General features: G+C 51.4%; 2 protein-coding genes across 31 annotated transcripts in view; one reads left to right on the forward strand and one right to left on the reverse strand.

Moving 5' to 3' along the window:
- The window catches only part of MPPE1 (metallophosphoesterase 1), a 32,926-nt gene that overhangs the window by 9,486 nt on the left and 9,956 nt on the right, over positions 1-13,484 (forward strand). For 12 of the 29 annotated variants that reach the window (XM_073790496.1, XM_073790491.1, XM_073790497.1 and 9 more), the window contains 12 exons: positions 35-408; positions 2,882-2,990; positions 4,569-4,672; positions 5,260-5,334; positions 5,936-6,119; positions 6,232-6,300; positions 6,379-6,501; positions 7,100-7,240; positions 8,146-8,324; positions 9,836-9,901; positions 10,257-10,406; positions 11,639-11,820. In XM_073790496.1, the coding sequence (XP_073646597.1) occupies positions 113-408; positions 2,882-2,990; positions 4,569-4,672; positions 5,260-5,334; positions 5,936-6,119; positions 6,232-6,300; positions 6,379-6,501; positions 7,100-7,240; positions 8,146-8,324; positions 9,836-9,901; positions 10,257-10,302 (1,392 nt within the window). In that variant the 5' untranslated portion in view covers positions 35-112 and the 3' untranslated portion in view covers positions 10,303-10,406; positions 11,639-11,820. Of the gene's footprint in view, positions 1-34; positions 409-1,408; positions 1,468-2,881; positions 2,991-4,522; positions 4,673-5,259; positions 5,335-5,935; positions 6,120-6,231; positions 6,301-6,378; positions 6,502-7,099; positions 7,241-7,337; positions 7,584-8,145; positions 8,325-9,835; positions 9,902-10,256; positions 10,407-11,638; positions 11,821-13,484 lie in introns of those variants that run through there. The other 17 variants (XM_073790507.1, XM_073790486.1, XM_073790487.1 and 14 more) reach the window with 10 other exon arrangements.
- Positions 9,116-13,484, reverse strand: part of GNAL (G protein subunit alpha L) — a 91,796-nt gene continuing 87,427 nt past the window's right edge. For both annotated transcript variants that reach the window (XM_073790515.1, XM_019920710.3), the window contains 3 exons: positions 12,728-12,858; positions 11,430-11,497; positions 9,116-10,955 (listed from right to left, as the gene is read on the reverse strand). In XM_073790515.1, the coding sequence (XP_073646616.1) occupies positions 10,809-10,955; positions 11,430-11,497; positions 12,728-12,858 (346 nt within the window). In that variant the 3' untranslated portion in view covers positions 9,116-10,808. The remainder of the gene's footprint in view (positions 10,956-11,429; positions 11,498-12,727; positions 12,859-13,484) is intronic.

Raw genomic sequence — 13,484 nt, forward strand, 5'->3', positions numbered from 1 at the left:
CACACATCACCCGGTCCTCTTCCTTTCCCTGCAGGTACTTGGCTAAGACACCAGCGCCAGCTGCCCCTGGCCAGGAGTCTAGTTTCCTTGGGGGAAGTCTCGTGGATTTGACATGGCTGCAGAGGACACGGCCTCGACCCGGCTGGGGGCCGGGAGGCAGCACCTCCGTCCACTGAAGAGGAGGGGCTTGGTGCTGCTGAGACTCACGGCCATCGTCTTTGCTGTGCTTGTCTTTTGTGAATTTCTAATCTATTACCTAGTGATCTTCCGGTGCAGTTGGCCTGCAGTGAAAACTCCCGTGGATGCCGGTGGACTCGGGACCCCTGAGCCTGTGCTCAGGGCCATGTTCTTGGCTGACACCCACCTGCTCGGGGCTGTGAGAGGCCACTGGCTGGACAAATTACGGAGGTAGGGGCTGGACAAATTATGGAGGGTTTTCTGTGGGTCCGTAGGCTGGAGGCTTGTCGGCCTCTCCCCACGGGTTGGGCCTCATGGCTTCACGGACGCGTTCGTTATTTTCTCCTCAAAGAAGGATGTTTGGGACATTTGGCTTTTCCTTTAACTTACTATTCACTGAGTGTCTGTTACGTACAAGGACCCAGGATTGTGAGTCGGGTGTGGGTCTGGGTCCTGTGGCTCTGAAATAGTTATCAGGCCTCTGAGCTCCTTTGTCTCCCTGTCTGCAAGTGGATTCATACGGGAAACCTCACAGGCCATGTGGACGAGGTCCGCGGAGGGGTCTTCCTCTCCCCCTCACCTCTCTGGTGTGAAATTTTGAGCCCTTGGGTTTGCCCCTCTGGGAGACTGGAGGAGGAGCAGATTGTGGTTGTTTCCCTGGGGACAGCTTAGACCTGCTTGGCTTAGTTTGTTTTCTCATTGGAAGGCTTTTTAAAATGTTATTTAAAAAATTTTTTTAAAAATTAATTATTTTTGGTTGCGCTGGGTCTTAGTTGTGGCAGGTGGGTTCCTTAGTTGCAGCTCGTGGGCTCCTTTAGTTGCAACATGTGTGCTCCTTAGTTGCGGCTCGTGGCCTCCTTAGTTGTGGCTCACCAGCTCCTTAGTTGCGGCTCACAGGCTCCTTAGTTGTGGCATGTGAACTCTTAGTTGCGGCATGCATGTGGGATCTAGTTCCCTGACCAGGGATCAAACCCGCGTCCCCTGCATTGGGAGGCGGATTCTTAACCATTGCGCCACCAGGGAAGTTCCTAAAAATGTTATTTTTAACTGTGGTAAAATGCAAATAATGTAAAACTTACCATCTTAACCATTTTTAAGTGCACAGCTTGGTGGCATTAAGCACATTCACAGCACTGTCCACCTGTCACCCCATCCATGCCCAGAACCTCATCATCTTCCCCAGCTGAGACACTGTCCCCACTGAACACTGACTTCCCCTTCCCTCCCCCAGGCCCTGATCCCCCACCATCTACTTCTGTCTCCAGCAACTTGACTGCTCTGTGTCCCTCAGTAAGTGGGTCCCACAGTGAGTGTTTGTCCTTTTGTGTCTTACTTGATTCACTGAGTGGAACGTCCTCCAGGTCCATCTGTGTGGTGGCAGGTAGCAGGATCTCCTTCCTTTTTGAGGCTGAGTTTTACTCTGCTGTCTAGACGGACCACATTCTGTTTATTTGTCATCTGTTCCTGGACACTGGGTTGCTTCCACCCTTTGGCCTTTGTGCTTGATGGCATGAAGGCAATTCCTGGCTTGGTGGCCCTGTCCCTGGCACCTTTTCGTCACCATGGCTTCATTTGTGCCTCCTTGGACGGGCCTTTACTCCTGTAGGTGGGAATGTCCTCCAGTGCTTGGGATGTCCCCAGGGTGGGCGAAGGAGGCGGGATGGACGGCGGGGCTGCTGTACCTGCTTCCTCAGAGTTTTAAACCCCAGGAGGCATGAGCTAGACCAGGGCTAGGGTGAGGCCCAGGTTCTCTGTTTGGGCCTCACCTAGGGAGCCTTGTTTATGAGCAGTCCCACGAGCAGCCTGCCGTGTCCTCCTTCTGCTGCTTCTACACGCTTTCCTCGCCAGGGTGAATAACAGTAAATCAGGGCAAACCAAGGTATGTATTTGTGAGGCGTTCTGGATGAAGCAGTGGCCACGCAGAGAGGTTTCTTGGCCTCAGTCTCCCCTGACGGACAGTTACCGTCCCCTCTATTGTGCACCAGACGTAACGCCCGCTTTGGGAGGGGAGAGGAGCTGGGATCACAGGACAGTGGTGGAGTCGGAGTTGGCCAGGGAGCTGGAGGCGGGGCAGGCGCTGCCGATTTGAAGCCCCACCAGTGTGGGCACCGTGCCCGCTCGCTTCATCCAGTGACTATCCGTGAAAGCAGGTTTCACTGTCTCGTTGACCACAGAGAAACCAGGAATCAAAGGCAGTACGCAGCGTTGGCGAGGCGACCACGGGTTGCTGGGGGGCGCTGTGTTGGGCTGTGGCCTGATGGGCTGCAGACCCGAGGCTCTGAGCGATCATCTTCCTCCGGGAGTTCTGATGCTGGGCTGTGTCTCTCGTCTCCCCCAATAAGCCCTGTGCTGCATCTCCTCTGTGTGTCCGTTGGCATTGGCATCTTTGGAAGCCGCATCCAGGCCTCCCAGGCCCCTGGGCTCTGGTGAAGGAGGGACAGCTTCACGTGCAGGGTGGGGCTGGTCTGAGGGCCCCTCCAGGGAGGCAGTCCCTGCGGTGGTGGGAGGGGCAGCCTGATGGTCCCCTGGTGCCTTTGCCCCCTCAGTGAAGCAGGTGGGGACCCTGGCTCTTCCAAGCAAGGGGGGCCATGGAAGAAGGAGCAGGGACCTTTTAGTTCACATTTTAAATGGCCTGTCAGACCGTCCGCTGGATGTAGCTCTGCCCGAGAAGTGGATTGACCCTTCCTTTTCTCTTGGCCTCCAGGGAGTGGCAGATGGAGCGAGCCTTCCAGACGGCACTGTGGCTGCTGCAGCCTGAAGTCGTCTTCATCCTGGGAGACGTCTTTGACGAAGGGAAGTGGAGCTCCTCCCAGGTGGGACCCTGCAACCCTGGCACCCTGGTCCTGTGCTGAGGTCCAGCATAGGAAGCCCAGGGAGTCGTGGAGCCCTGGCCGTGGGTCGGAGGTTCCAGCATGAACAGTGTGTGGCCTGTCCTGAGGTCTTTGGGCTCTGTGTCAATGACAGTTGTGAGTTAGGTCGGCTCATCTTAGGTTTGCCTGTGTAGGAGACACCTGGGTTAGCCAGACGCTTCCCACGAAGCTCTCGGAAGGGGAAAAGTAAGCAAGAGGGAAGCGTTTCAGTTGTCCCCGGAGTTACAGAGTACATGCTGAAACGTAGCTTGACTTTAGGCTCTTAAAATAGAATGGCTACATCATGAGATTGTGCTATGTACAGGTTACTTGCTTTCCTCTCATTTTCCTTCCTCTGAGGAAGGTGGGGAGAGCCAGGCCCTGGTGGGAGTTTCCTTTGCCCTCGGGCCCGAGACCGGGTGATGTGAACCTTTCCACAAACCAGAGAGAAAGGCCCTTCTCACCTTGGCTGTCAGAATGCTTTGCCTACTACATTCCTGGGATTAATGGGGAAAAAAAAAAAAAGCTGTTCTCGCTGCTTAGTTAAAAATGTTCTGTCACTAATGGTTTTGGAAGATTTTTTTTTTTTGGCTGCGCCGTGCAGCATGTGGGATCTTAGTTCCCCAACCAGAGATCGAACCCGCGCCCCCTGCATTGGGAGTGCAGTCTTAACCAACTGGACCACCAGGGAAGTCCCCTGGAAGATATTTTAAAAAATTCATTGAAATTTCGCAGGACGGTCCTAAGCTGTACAAAGAAAGTCTTGGTCCAGGTATGACAGAAACCCAGTGTTCATAGGGTTGCAGTGTTTGTTGTGATCTAGTGCAGAACTAATTATGAAACAATGGAAATGCTGTATGTAAAAAGCAGCTAGTTATAAAATGAGGTTGGATATAGATGTTGGTTTTGCAAGTCAAAGGGAACATTTTATCTTTTTCTAATTTTATGTTATTCTAACCTTAAGTATTATTTGTTAAAGTCTTTGTAAATGTATTGAAGGAATCTCTATCCAGCTTATTTCCCTTGGTTGGGCCAAATTTAAAACTTTTAGGATAAAGTTGACTACTATTCAACTAGGTATTGTCCAGCCTGGAGTGTTTGTCCAGTTTATGTTTTTAGGCTTAATAAAAATAAGAACTAAACAAGCATCATTCTCAAGCTTTAACAGTTAAAGTCAGAGAAGTCTCGAGAGAGAAGTCCTCATCCTGGGGGGACACACAGTGTACTTGACGTTTCTGCAGAGCCCGTTCTTAGGACATGCTCAGATCTGCGGGCATCCTCACTCAGCCTGGGGTCTGTGCGTGGCCGTCAGGTGACCTTGAAGTGGTGTATGAAGCAGGTGGTTTGGGGAGATAACACCATTTCATTAAAATTTGGCATCAAATTAAATAGTTAAAATATTAAGTTAGTTTTGGGAAAAGAATGTTAGAAATTCCACACGATGGCTTTATGAATGTCTGATCTGGGCGGGAGTGACCTCCTCACCCTCAAAACAGGGCAGGGAAGGCTCCCGGGCCACAGCGGTGGTGCTTCTCCCCACAGGCCTGGGCGGACGACGTGGGGCGCTTCTGGAAGATCTTCCGACACCCGCCCCATGTGCAGTTGAGGGCCGTGGCCGGTAACCATGACATTGGCTTCCACTACCAGTGAGTGGTCAGAGGAGGCCCCTGCGCACGGCTGTGTCTTCCTGCCTGCCCAGCCTGGGGGGCCTTACCTGTGCGGTCAGGTGGCAGGGCTCCACATGGGCGGGACTGCTGTCCTGCACATCATACGCTTGCCCCACGGCTGATCTGTATGTGCCTTGGAGTGATTCTAACTTGAAACTTACATTTCGTGGCCAGTTTTCTTCCGGGAATCAGAAAACGACGATTTGGGCTTTACTAGCTAATGTTCACACGGTGCTTCTGATGCGCCAGCCTGTTAGAAGCACTGTACTTCTGTACATTTAATCTCTTATTTTACCTAGTATTTTTTATTACTGTACCCACTGTACCAGTGAGGAAGCTGGGGCCCTGGGGACGAAGCCGCTAGCCCCAGGCTCCAGGCCCTGGGCTGGTCAGTGGTGGGGCAGTGGGGGTGGCACCTCTCCCACCTGGGGCCCATGGGAGCTCAGAACGAAGGGCGCTGGTCAGGCCCTCAGGTCCCGGAAGTTACTTTCTGTGTTCATGATACTTCTTAAGATGTCTTAAAATGGCTCGTTCTGAAATCTGTTTCTTTTTACAATTGAACATAGGATGAACACATACAAAATAAAACGATTTGAGAAAGTTTTCAACCCTGAAAGGCTGTTTTCTTGGAAAGGAATTAAGTGAGTATCATCTGGGAATTCTTATGAAGACCCCTAGAACTTGAATTTTCTTAAGAAAGTTTAAACACGATGGTCATGTCCCAGATCATTGGATTAATCGGCTTCTTATCTCTAAATTCTTTAAGCGTCAGGCACCTTCTTCGTGCCCGGTGGACGTGCATGTGGGAGAGGAAGGCACATGTAGTGGGCGTCTCTGACAGTGCACTAGAGGGAAGGGGGCCCAGGGAACCACAGCTGGCCTTGTTGTCAATCCCAGTTTGGGCTCCTCTGGCCCAGCTAGCTCTGCAGCACACCTACCCCCACCAGATTTTAGGCTTTGCTCTGTTGTCTTATTTCACGTCATCTCCAAAGGGAGCCAGGGTGTGTGGGTGGGTCTTCGTCTCCCCATTTTACAGCCGAGATCCAGGCATACAAGGTCAGACGCTCAGCGTGGCGGTCACCTGGGACCTTTCACACGTTCAGGGTGGAAAAGCCTTTACCGCGTCTTGGACTTGCCCAGAGATGCTGTTTTGTCCTCTTAGCATCGTCTGCACCTGCAGACACAGCACAGCCAGGCTGAGACTTACAGCTGTGCTGGGGTTTCTTCCCTGTGGGTGTGTAGCTTCTGTGTCCCAGGGACACAGTCGCCAGTGGACAGCACAGGTGGCCCATGGCTGATCTCCTGCCCTTGCCTCAGTTTCGTGATGGTTAACAGCGTCGCACTGGAAGGGGACAGCTGTGATATCTGCTCTGGAGCAGAGGCTGAGCTCCTGGAACTCTCTCACCGGCTGAACTGCTCCCGGGAGGTAGGACCCCACACCCTCCCACCCCCAGGGCATGGCCTCCCTGCCTTCCCTCCCCACTGTCCACCGTCCAGTGAAGGCAGGGGTGTGAGTTAAGGGCCTGACCTCTGACCAGCAGGAGCATCGCCCCCAAGAGTGTGGAGACAGGCAGCGGCTGCCGGCCTCGGCCCCCATCCTCCTGCAGGTGAGGGGGTCCCCGCCCGTGTTTGGAGGAAGCGTCCAGGGTCTTATGGTCCCCTGACTCCTCTCTGACCCTGAGCAGCACTTCCCGCTTTACCGGAGAAATGACGCCAACTGCTCCGGGGAGGACGCGGCACCCCCCGACGAGAAGTACACCCCCTTCAAGGAGCGCTATGACGCGCTCTCCCAGGAGGCCTCGAGGAAGGTTTGCTGCCTCTGGGACGCAGGGACGTTGGGGACACAGGGACGCGGGGTGGGACAGGCAGTGCCTGCACAGCTGTTTCATCCTCCTGCCCCCCCGTCCCCTCCCCAGGAAACCCACTTCTGTTCCCTAAGATCTAGTTAATAACGTTCTCAGCTATTCTTTATTCTGTTTTCCTATCACCACGTATTTGGGAAGGTGAATGACACTTAGAGTTAAGTTTTTAGGGACTTAATTAGAATGTGCTTTCTTAAGTGTGTGTATCTGTATGTATATATTCACACGAATATTGATATACTATATGGTGTATGTAATATGCAAAGCAAGTACATTTATGAAGTAGATTTATAAAAATATTTATAAAGAGAAAATATAATTGAAAATATGAAATCTGGGATGAGAAGAATAGATTCTCCCTAAGAGCCTGAGCTCAACTTTTGGTGGAGTCTAAACAGCCCAAAGGGTTTTCAGGGTCGAGGGAAGCGGGCCCGCCCACCTGCGGGGGCTTCATGGTAGCCACGGGGCAGTGGCCGCGGGGTGGTGTCTGTGGCGGTGGCCCTGGGCCCCGGCTGCACTCTCCCCACCTCTGCTGTCACTGCAGCTGCTGTGGTGGCTCCGGCCGCGCCTGGTCCTCAGTGGCCACACGCACAGCGCCTGCGAGGTCCTGCACGGGGCCGGCGTCCTGGAGGTCAGCGTGCCATCTTTCAGTTGGAGGAACAGAAACAACCCCAGTTTCATCATGGTACGTGAACCTTTATTTTCGTCTCAAAGCTTTCATACGTATTTAAATCAACACAGTGATCAACTACTGAATTGCTGCAATCTGTGAAAATACACAGAAGCTGTAAACACCACCCCTCTGGCGTACCAGCAGGAACACCTCTCAGGGGACAGTTGCGGCTGCGCAGGGACACCTCGAGGCGTCTCATCCTGCGTCCCTGCAGTGCCCTTGGGTACCAGCTCTGCCTATTCCGTTTTCTAAGGAAGCAGGGTCATCTTGTGTTATTTTCCAAACACGGCCATTTGTTCTGACAGAAAAATGCTACAGCTCTTGCACATTTATTAAAGATGTTAATTAGTGATGACCTGAAGCTTCAGCTCCTCTCTTTGACCCATGAGTCCAGCATCCAGGTCACAGTGCTTTCATGTCAGGGGCTTTTACTTCATAACAAGATGGGGAAAACCTCCTGTTTTCAAATTCAAAGTAAAACAAAGTTCCCCACTGTCATTCCACATAGCAAAAACATCTACCAAAAAAAAAAAGAAAACAAAAGCCCACTGAGATGCCTCCAGCACACGTATTTCTGGTAACAGTTGCTTATTTCAGCATCAAGTGGCGTGAACAACAGCCGTGTCCTGCTTGTTCCTGGATGACCACTGATGCTAAGTCTCCAGGCCTCTCTGAACCCCTCTGCCATGTGCCCCCCCGGGTTTTAGAGGAACCCCCCGTGCCAGGGGCTAGATTCAGTGGAGGTCAGCTCCAGGTCGTGTGCACTCGGCACACTGGGACCCAGTGCTTGGGGGCGGGGGGGTGGCTAAAGGCTGTGCCCTCGGTCTCAGGTGCCTCACGCCCAGCGGCTGCCTTTCCTCGGTTGGGTCTGTGGGTTGGCGCTGTCACGGCAGCTAACGGTCTCGCTTACTCTCCAGGGCAGCGTCACGGCCACAGAGTACGCCCTTGCCAAGTGCTACCTGCCCTGCGAGGACATGGTTCTGACCACGTACTGCACGGCGGCCGGGGGCCTTGTGCTCCTCACGTTAGTCCACGCTGGGCTTGTAGCCTCATCTTTTCATTTCGGTTGGAACATGCTCAGAAAATTTAAGACCACGTGAGTAGCAGGAGATGTTCTGCACTTAGTAGTAAGTCCCGAAGCCAACGAAACTGAACTTCGGGCAGTGCTTACGGAGGGCGAGACCAAAGTGGGCCATGGGCACAGCTCGTAGGATCTGGGTTGCTGGTGCAGAGTACTGCAGAATCAATAGTTGATTGTGCTGTTCTCACGCTGTGAAAATGGGACTTGTCTCTACAGCTGGTCTGTCTTCTCGTTTTATCAAATATATGTGTAATCAAAGATTGTGTCTGTACAGTGTGTAAAAGCTATGAATGTCATCACTTGCATGCACTAGACAGCCTTCCTTCCCCAAGACGGAGGGTTAGCTGTTCACAAATGCTGGGTTTGCTTCTGTCCTCCTATGAGTAGTTTTCAAGTTCTTATATTTTATAAAGCTGTATACTTAAAATAAAATACAGATGCTACAAGCAGGAATACATTGTTCTCAAGGCTTTTGTATTTCTGTGCTAAATTAATGGAATCAGATTTTTATTAATTAATTAATTTTTTTGGGCTGCACCACGCGGCATGCAGGATCTTAGTTCCCTGACCAGGGATCAAACCTGTGCCCCCTGCAGTGGAAGCACAGTCTTGACCACTGTACCGCCAGGGAAGTCCCTGGAATCAGATTTTTAGATGAGTGTAATTTTCTCTCCAGCAGACCAAGTTGTTAAATTTGAATTGAATGCCTGTCAGTGATCAAAAGAAACTTGAAAAATGGACCAGGAAGAGGCTTTTTGTATTTAAAAATAAATATGCCGTGGTAATTTTAAACCGGATAAAATGTATTCTTTTTGTGTTTTTTTCCCTAAGAGTCTGGCTCTTCAATCAGACTTTTAAATAGGAAGTTTAGTTACAGTGGAATTGTTGAATAATAATGCATGTAAAAATATACAATTTCATTTTTTTGGGTGTATGTGTGGGGCTGTAGCTCTTCAGATTTTCATGTTTTACTTTGAAAATGCAATGGAAACTGAAAATCATTTCCACTTTATATGTCTCAGTTCAACTGAGAGTTTTATGAAATAATCAAGGATGACAGGAACAGGAATTCGATGATAATGAAATAAAAAAATGGGATGGTGCATTGTCTGTAAAGTTGTCATCCTTTATTTCATGGAAGAGCAGTATTTAAATGTGGATGAGTTTACAAAGGATTATAAGATGCTGCTTTATAGAGTAAACTTAAAAATATTAAAGACTAAAAGACGAAATGGAAGTTAATGCAGTAACGCAGGCTAGGCTGCCCCATCTCCGCATTTGTGTTGTTGAAATATAAGCTTGGACAATTTAAAAGATTGTCTTTGACCTGAGAAAACCGCCCTCAAGGCCGTGGATAGACGAAAATGGCTTTCTAGGTCTTGAGCTGGATGTAACTCATGAGGCTGCATTTGCAAGTCTTTCAAGGTCGAGAAACAGCCATGTATTTTGACTGTGTATTTCAAATAAAGGCTTTGTAATGTTCCTTCTTCAAAAGGCAAATCACATTCTATCCTTTGATTCTCCAGGCCTGGAACAAGCCTGGAACCCTTGTCTTTTTCTCACTCTTTGTTTACGATGAGACCTGTGGTCAAGTAAGTGGTTCAAAAACTTTGACTAAGGGAATGGGTGACCTTGGAAAAGTCTTTAAATTGCCAGATAATTGAGAAACATGTTTTCTGGAGAGAAAAAAACATCCTTGGTTCCCCGAAAGAAGCTTGTGATGTGGGTGTGGCATTTTGTGAAATGTGGATGATTAACGTGTATCATTTATATTTATATAAATTTATATATATATATATATATATATATTTATCAAGGAGTATTGTTAAAAAGTACCAACCTGATAAAATACCCTAAACTCCCTATACACCATTCACTCCCTTTCTCAGAGCAAGCGGCAGTATGATGACAGCTGTTCAGCACAACAGAAACACGTTTCTTTTACAGGGACAGCCATAGTCAAGGCACGGAGATCTACAGGGATTTTCCTTGAGTAGTTATACAAAATAATATTACATTTCGTGGTCTGTACAGTGTAATAAACCAGCAGTAAAACAACAAAAAGAACCTATGAAAGGAGGCCGTTGCCTGAGCAGCGTGAGTCTGGGGACCATCGTGGATGGGACACGTGTGGCCAGAGCGAGGGGGGGGTTTCTGCTGATGTGTGGATGGTCAGAGGGGCTCTGACACAGAGGCTGAGGCCAGCCGCCCCTGGAGACAGGACTGAAGGGGGTTCTGTCCCCACTGCGGCTTGGGGGCTCCTCTGAGTCATGGGCCCATGGGGTCAGAAGGGCGACGCCCCATCACGCTTGGGCCAGTGCGTCTCCCCATCTGCCACGTTCTCCACGAGTCGGGGCCCCCTCACCCCCACACAGACCGGGGCGGGGTGGTGGGGGCAGAGGTGGCCGGGGGCCCGGAGGTCACGAGAGCCCGCACAATGGACGGGGACTCGCTGCTCTGTGCCGGGTGGCCCTGGGGCGCGGGGCGGGGCTGGGGGGCTCACAGGAGCTCGTACTGCTTGAGGTGCATCCGCTGGATGATGTCCCTGCAGTCGTTGAAGACGCGGCGGATGTTCTCTGTGTCCACGGCACACGTGAAGTGCGGGTAGCAGTAGTGCTTGCCGTCGCCCGTGGCCGTGCTGATGCGCTGCGGAGATGCAGCCCGTCAGCTCCGGGGGACCGAGGGCCGGGGGTGGGGGCGTCTGTGTCAGGACTGAGCCCCCCATTTCTCACTTTTTATGTAAGTTTGAAATCATCTCAAAATACAGAGTTTTTTGAAAAAGGGAACGTCTGAACCTGAGCAGGTCCGTTTCCATGTGACCCTTGAGCTGAGGAGAGGCCACACCCCGCATCCCACTGAAAGGCAACATGCAAGCGGGGTCGGTCATCTCAGTGCTGCCCCGAGGCCTGTACCCTGCCCGTTCCTGCTGGGAAGTTGTGTGACCTGAGGTCGGAAGTCCGACCTCTCTGAGCCTCCGTGTGCTCAGCTATGAGATGAGGGGACGACACCTTCCCATCCCTCATTGTTTGGGGGAGATTAAATAAACTCGTGAGAGACTAAGTGCAAAGAGCGGGGTCACCCTAAGGTGGCAGGACAGCAAAGGGCAAGGAAAATGCTCACCAAGAACAGATCCCGGATGAAGAACTTAGCTCTTGTGACTTTGGGATCTTCTCCCGCATCTGGTGTCGCTGTAGAAAATCAAAGGGAATTTTATTTAAATGACATGACACACAGATACAGCTGGATGGAGGCTGTGCACACAGCACGGAAGCACACGGGCCATGCAGCCAAAGACTGAAACGTGACCTTCGTCTCTCTCCTCCTCCCAGGTCACTTTGACTTCAACAGTGGTTTATGTTTGGTGCCGGGTGAACAGCTTCTACTCAAGTCAGATGAAGCGTCTCACTGACTGGTGAGCCGGCCCCCAGTCGCCTGCACCTGGTGAACCGTCCTGCAGGGAGGGCTGCCAGCTCATCCTGAGACTTCCCAGGAAAAATGCTGACCAGACAGGGTAAGGGGAGCGAGGGGCTGGTTCCCAGGAAAGGTCAGAGCAGGCCCGGCTGCTGCGGGGTGGGTGGCATGGGGGCTGGGGTGCTCCCAGACGGAGGCTACTACCCGGGCCCAGGAAGCACCCCGCCAGGCTGGCTGAGGTTGGTGCAAAGACCGCGATAGGTTTCTTAACTTCTAACTGAAGTTTCTGGGAGAGCCCCCTTCATCCTGCTTTATCCAGTTTGGGATTAAACCTTGAGGAGTGGGGTTATTTTGCCATAAGCAAATCCCTCCTTGGAGACTCTGGTGGCCCAGGAAACTCAAAACCCAAGAGCAGCCACTGGAAATGGGTCCCGACTCCTCCAGGTTTCCCAGACGGGACCTTCCCGGCTTCAGCACTGAAATTCCCACGTCCCAGGAGTCTCACAGCCTCCCGGGACGGCTGGTCACCCGATGAAGTCACCATGCTGTGGCCAAAGTCATCGCTGGGGACAGAGGCCTCAACACTGTGGTCGGCAGCGGGCAGCTCGGGACAGAGGTCACTGCTGCCCCGTCCCTGCGGGCCTGGCCGGAGTGACTCAGACAGCGACTTCCCGGTCAGTCACTGTGCGGGGTCAGCAGGCAGGTCCAGGCGGACCGACCGACACGGGGCCCCGGGAGGCAGAGCTTCCCTGCAAACCCCGCATTCACGTCAAGCTGCCCTTCCTCCTCCTGCTCAGCGTGGACCAAGCTGAACTCTGCAAATTTTACAAATGGGACCCTAAGGACATTTTAATACTCTAAAAGCTAAGGGTGGGGCAGGAGTCAAGAAGATTGATCTAAATTAACTGAGTTTCCTAGATTCATCAGAACCGTAGGAATTACAGTTACAGGGCTATGGAAAGACAATTCTTTCCCTTAATCACAAGATACTTATTCTGGAATCTTACCGTCTTCAGGAACAGTATAATTTGCGTACTCTGGGAAATAGTCTTCAATCTTTGATTTCCCTGCCAACACTTTTTCTGCCAGCATATCCTGTTTGTTCAAGAACAAGATGATGGAAATGGTCCGTAACCACCTGGAAAGGAGCAGGAAACACACACAGGTGTGGGTGCGCTGCCTGAGCAGGCACCTCTGTCGCAGGCATTATCCATGGAGAGGACAACGTGCTGCCCTCCGGACGAGGCGCTGGGCTTGGGATTATTTGGTGCCCTGGAACCTCAGCCCCCACTCCATCTGCACACAAGACTCCCTCATGAGGATAAACTCTCAGGAGGAGGATTCAGCTCCACAGGGCTGTACTGGCGCCAAAGCCAAGGTTCACGTCAGGAATAAATAACGCTCGGATTTGTGTGGTGTAATTTACTAGTAAAGGGTCAGAAAAGCGGGAGAAGTTAAAGCTCTCACAACAACAGAAACAGAATAGATGGTCACGCAGGGCATCTGCGGCTCTTGGGCGAGGAGCTGGGTGTTGAGGGTCTGGGTGGGGACCTGTCACTTCGCTGACAAGTCGAGGGAGGGGCTCAGGGGTCATCGAGTCATGAGCGGATGTTTTAAATGGGCGCTTTTTGCATTTTAAAAACCAAACGAAACCAATTTTGAACCGTATATAACCTTAGGCTTCCAAATCAGAGTTCTGGATTTTTGTGACAAAGTCCCATCAGCTTCACACCCCCATCTTAAGTAAGTCTCTACATTAAATGG

This window comes from Tursiops truncatus, chromosome 13 (assembly GCF_011762595.2).
Source record: "Tursiops truncatus isolate mTurTru1 chromosome 13, mTurTru1.mat.Y, whole genome shotgun sequence".
In the NCBI taxonomy this organism is placed as follows: domain Eukaryota; kingdom Metazoa; phylum Chordata; class Mammalia; order Artiodactyla; family Delphinidae; genus Tursiops; species Tursiops truncatus.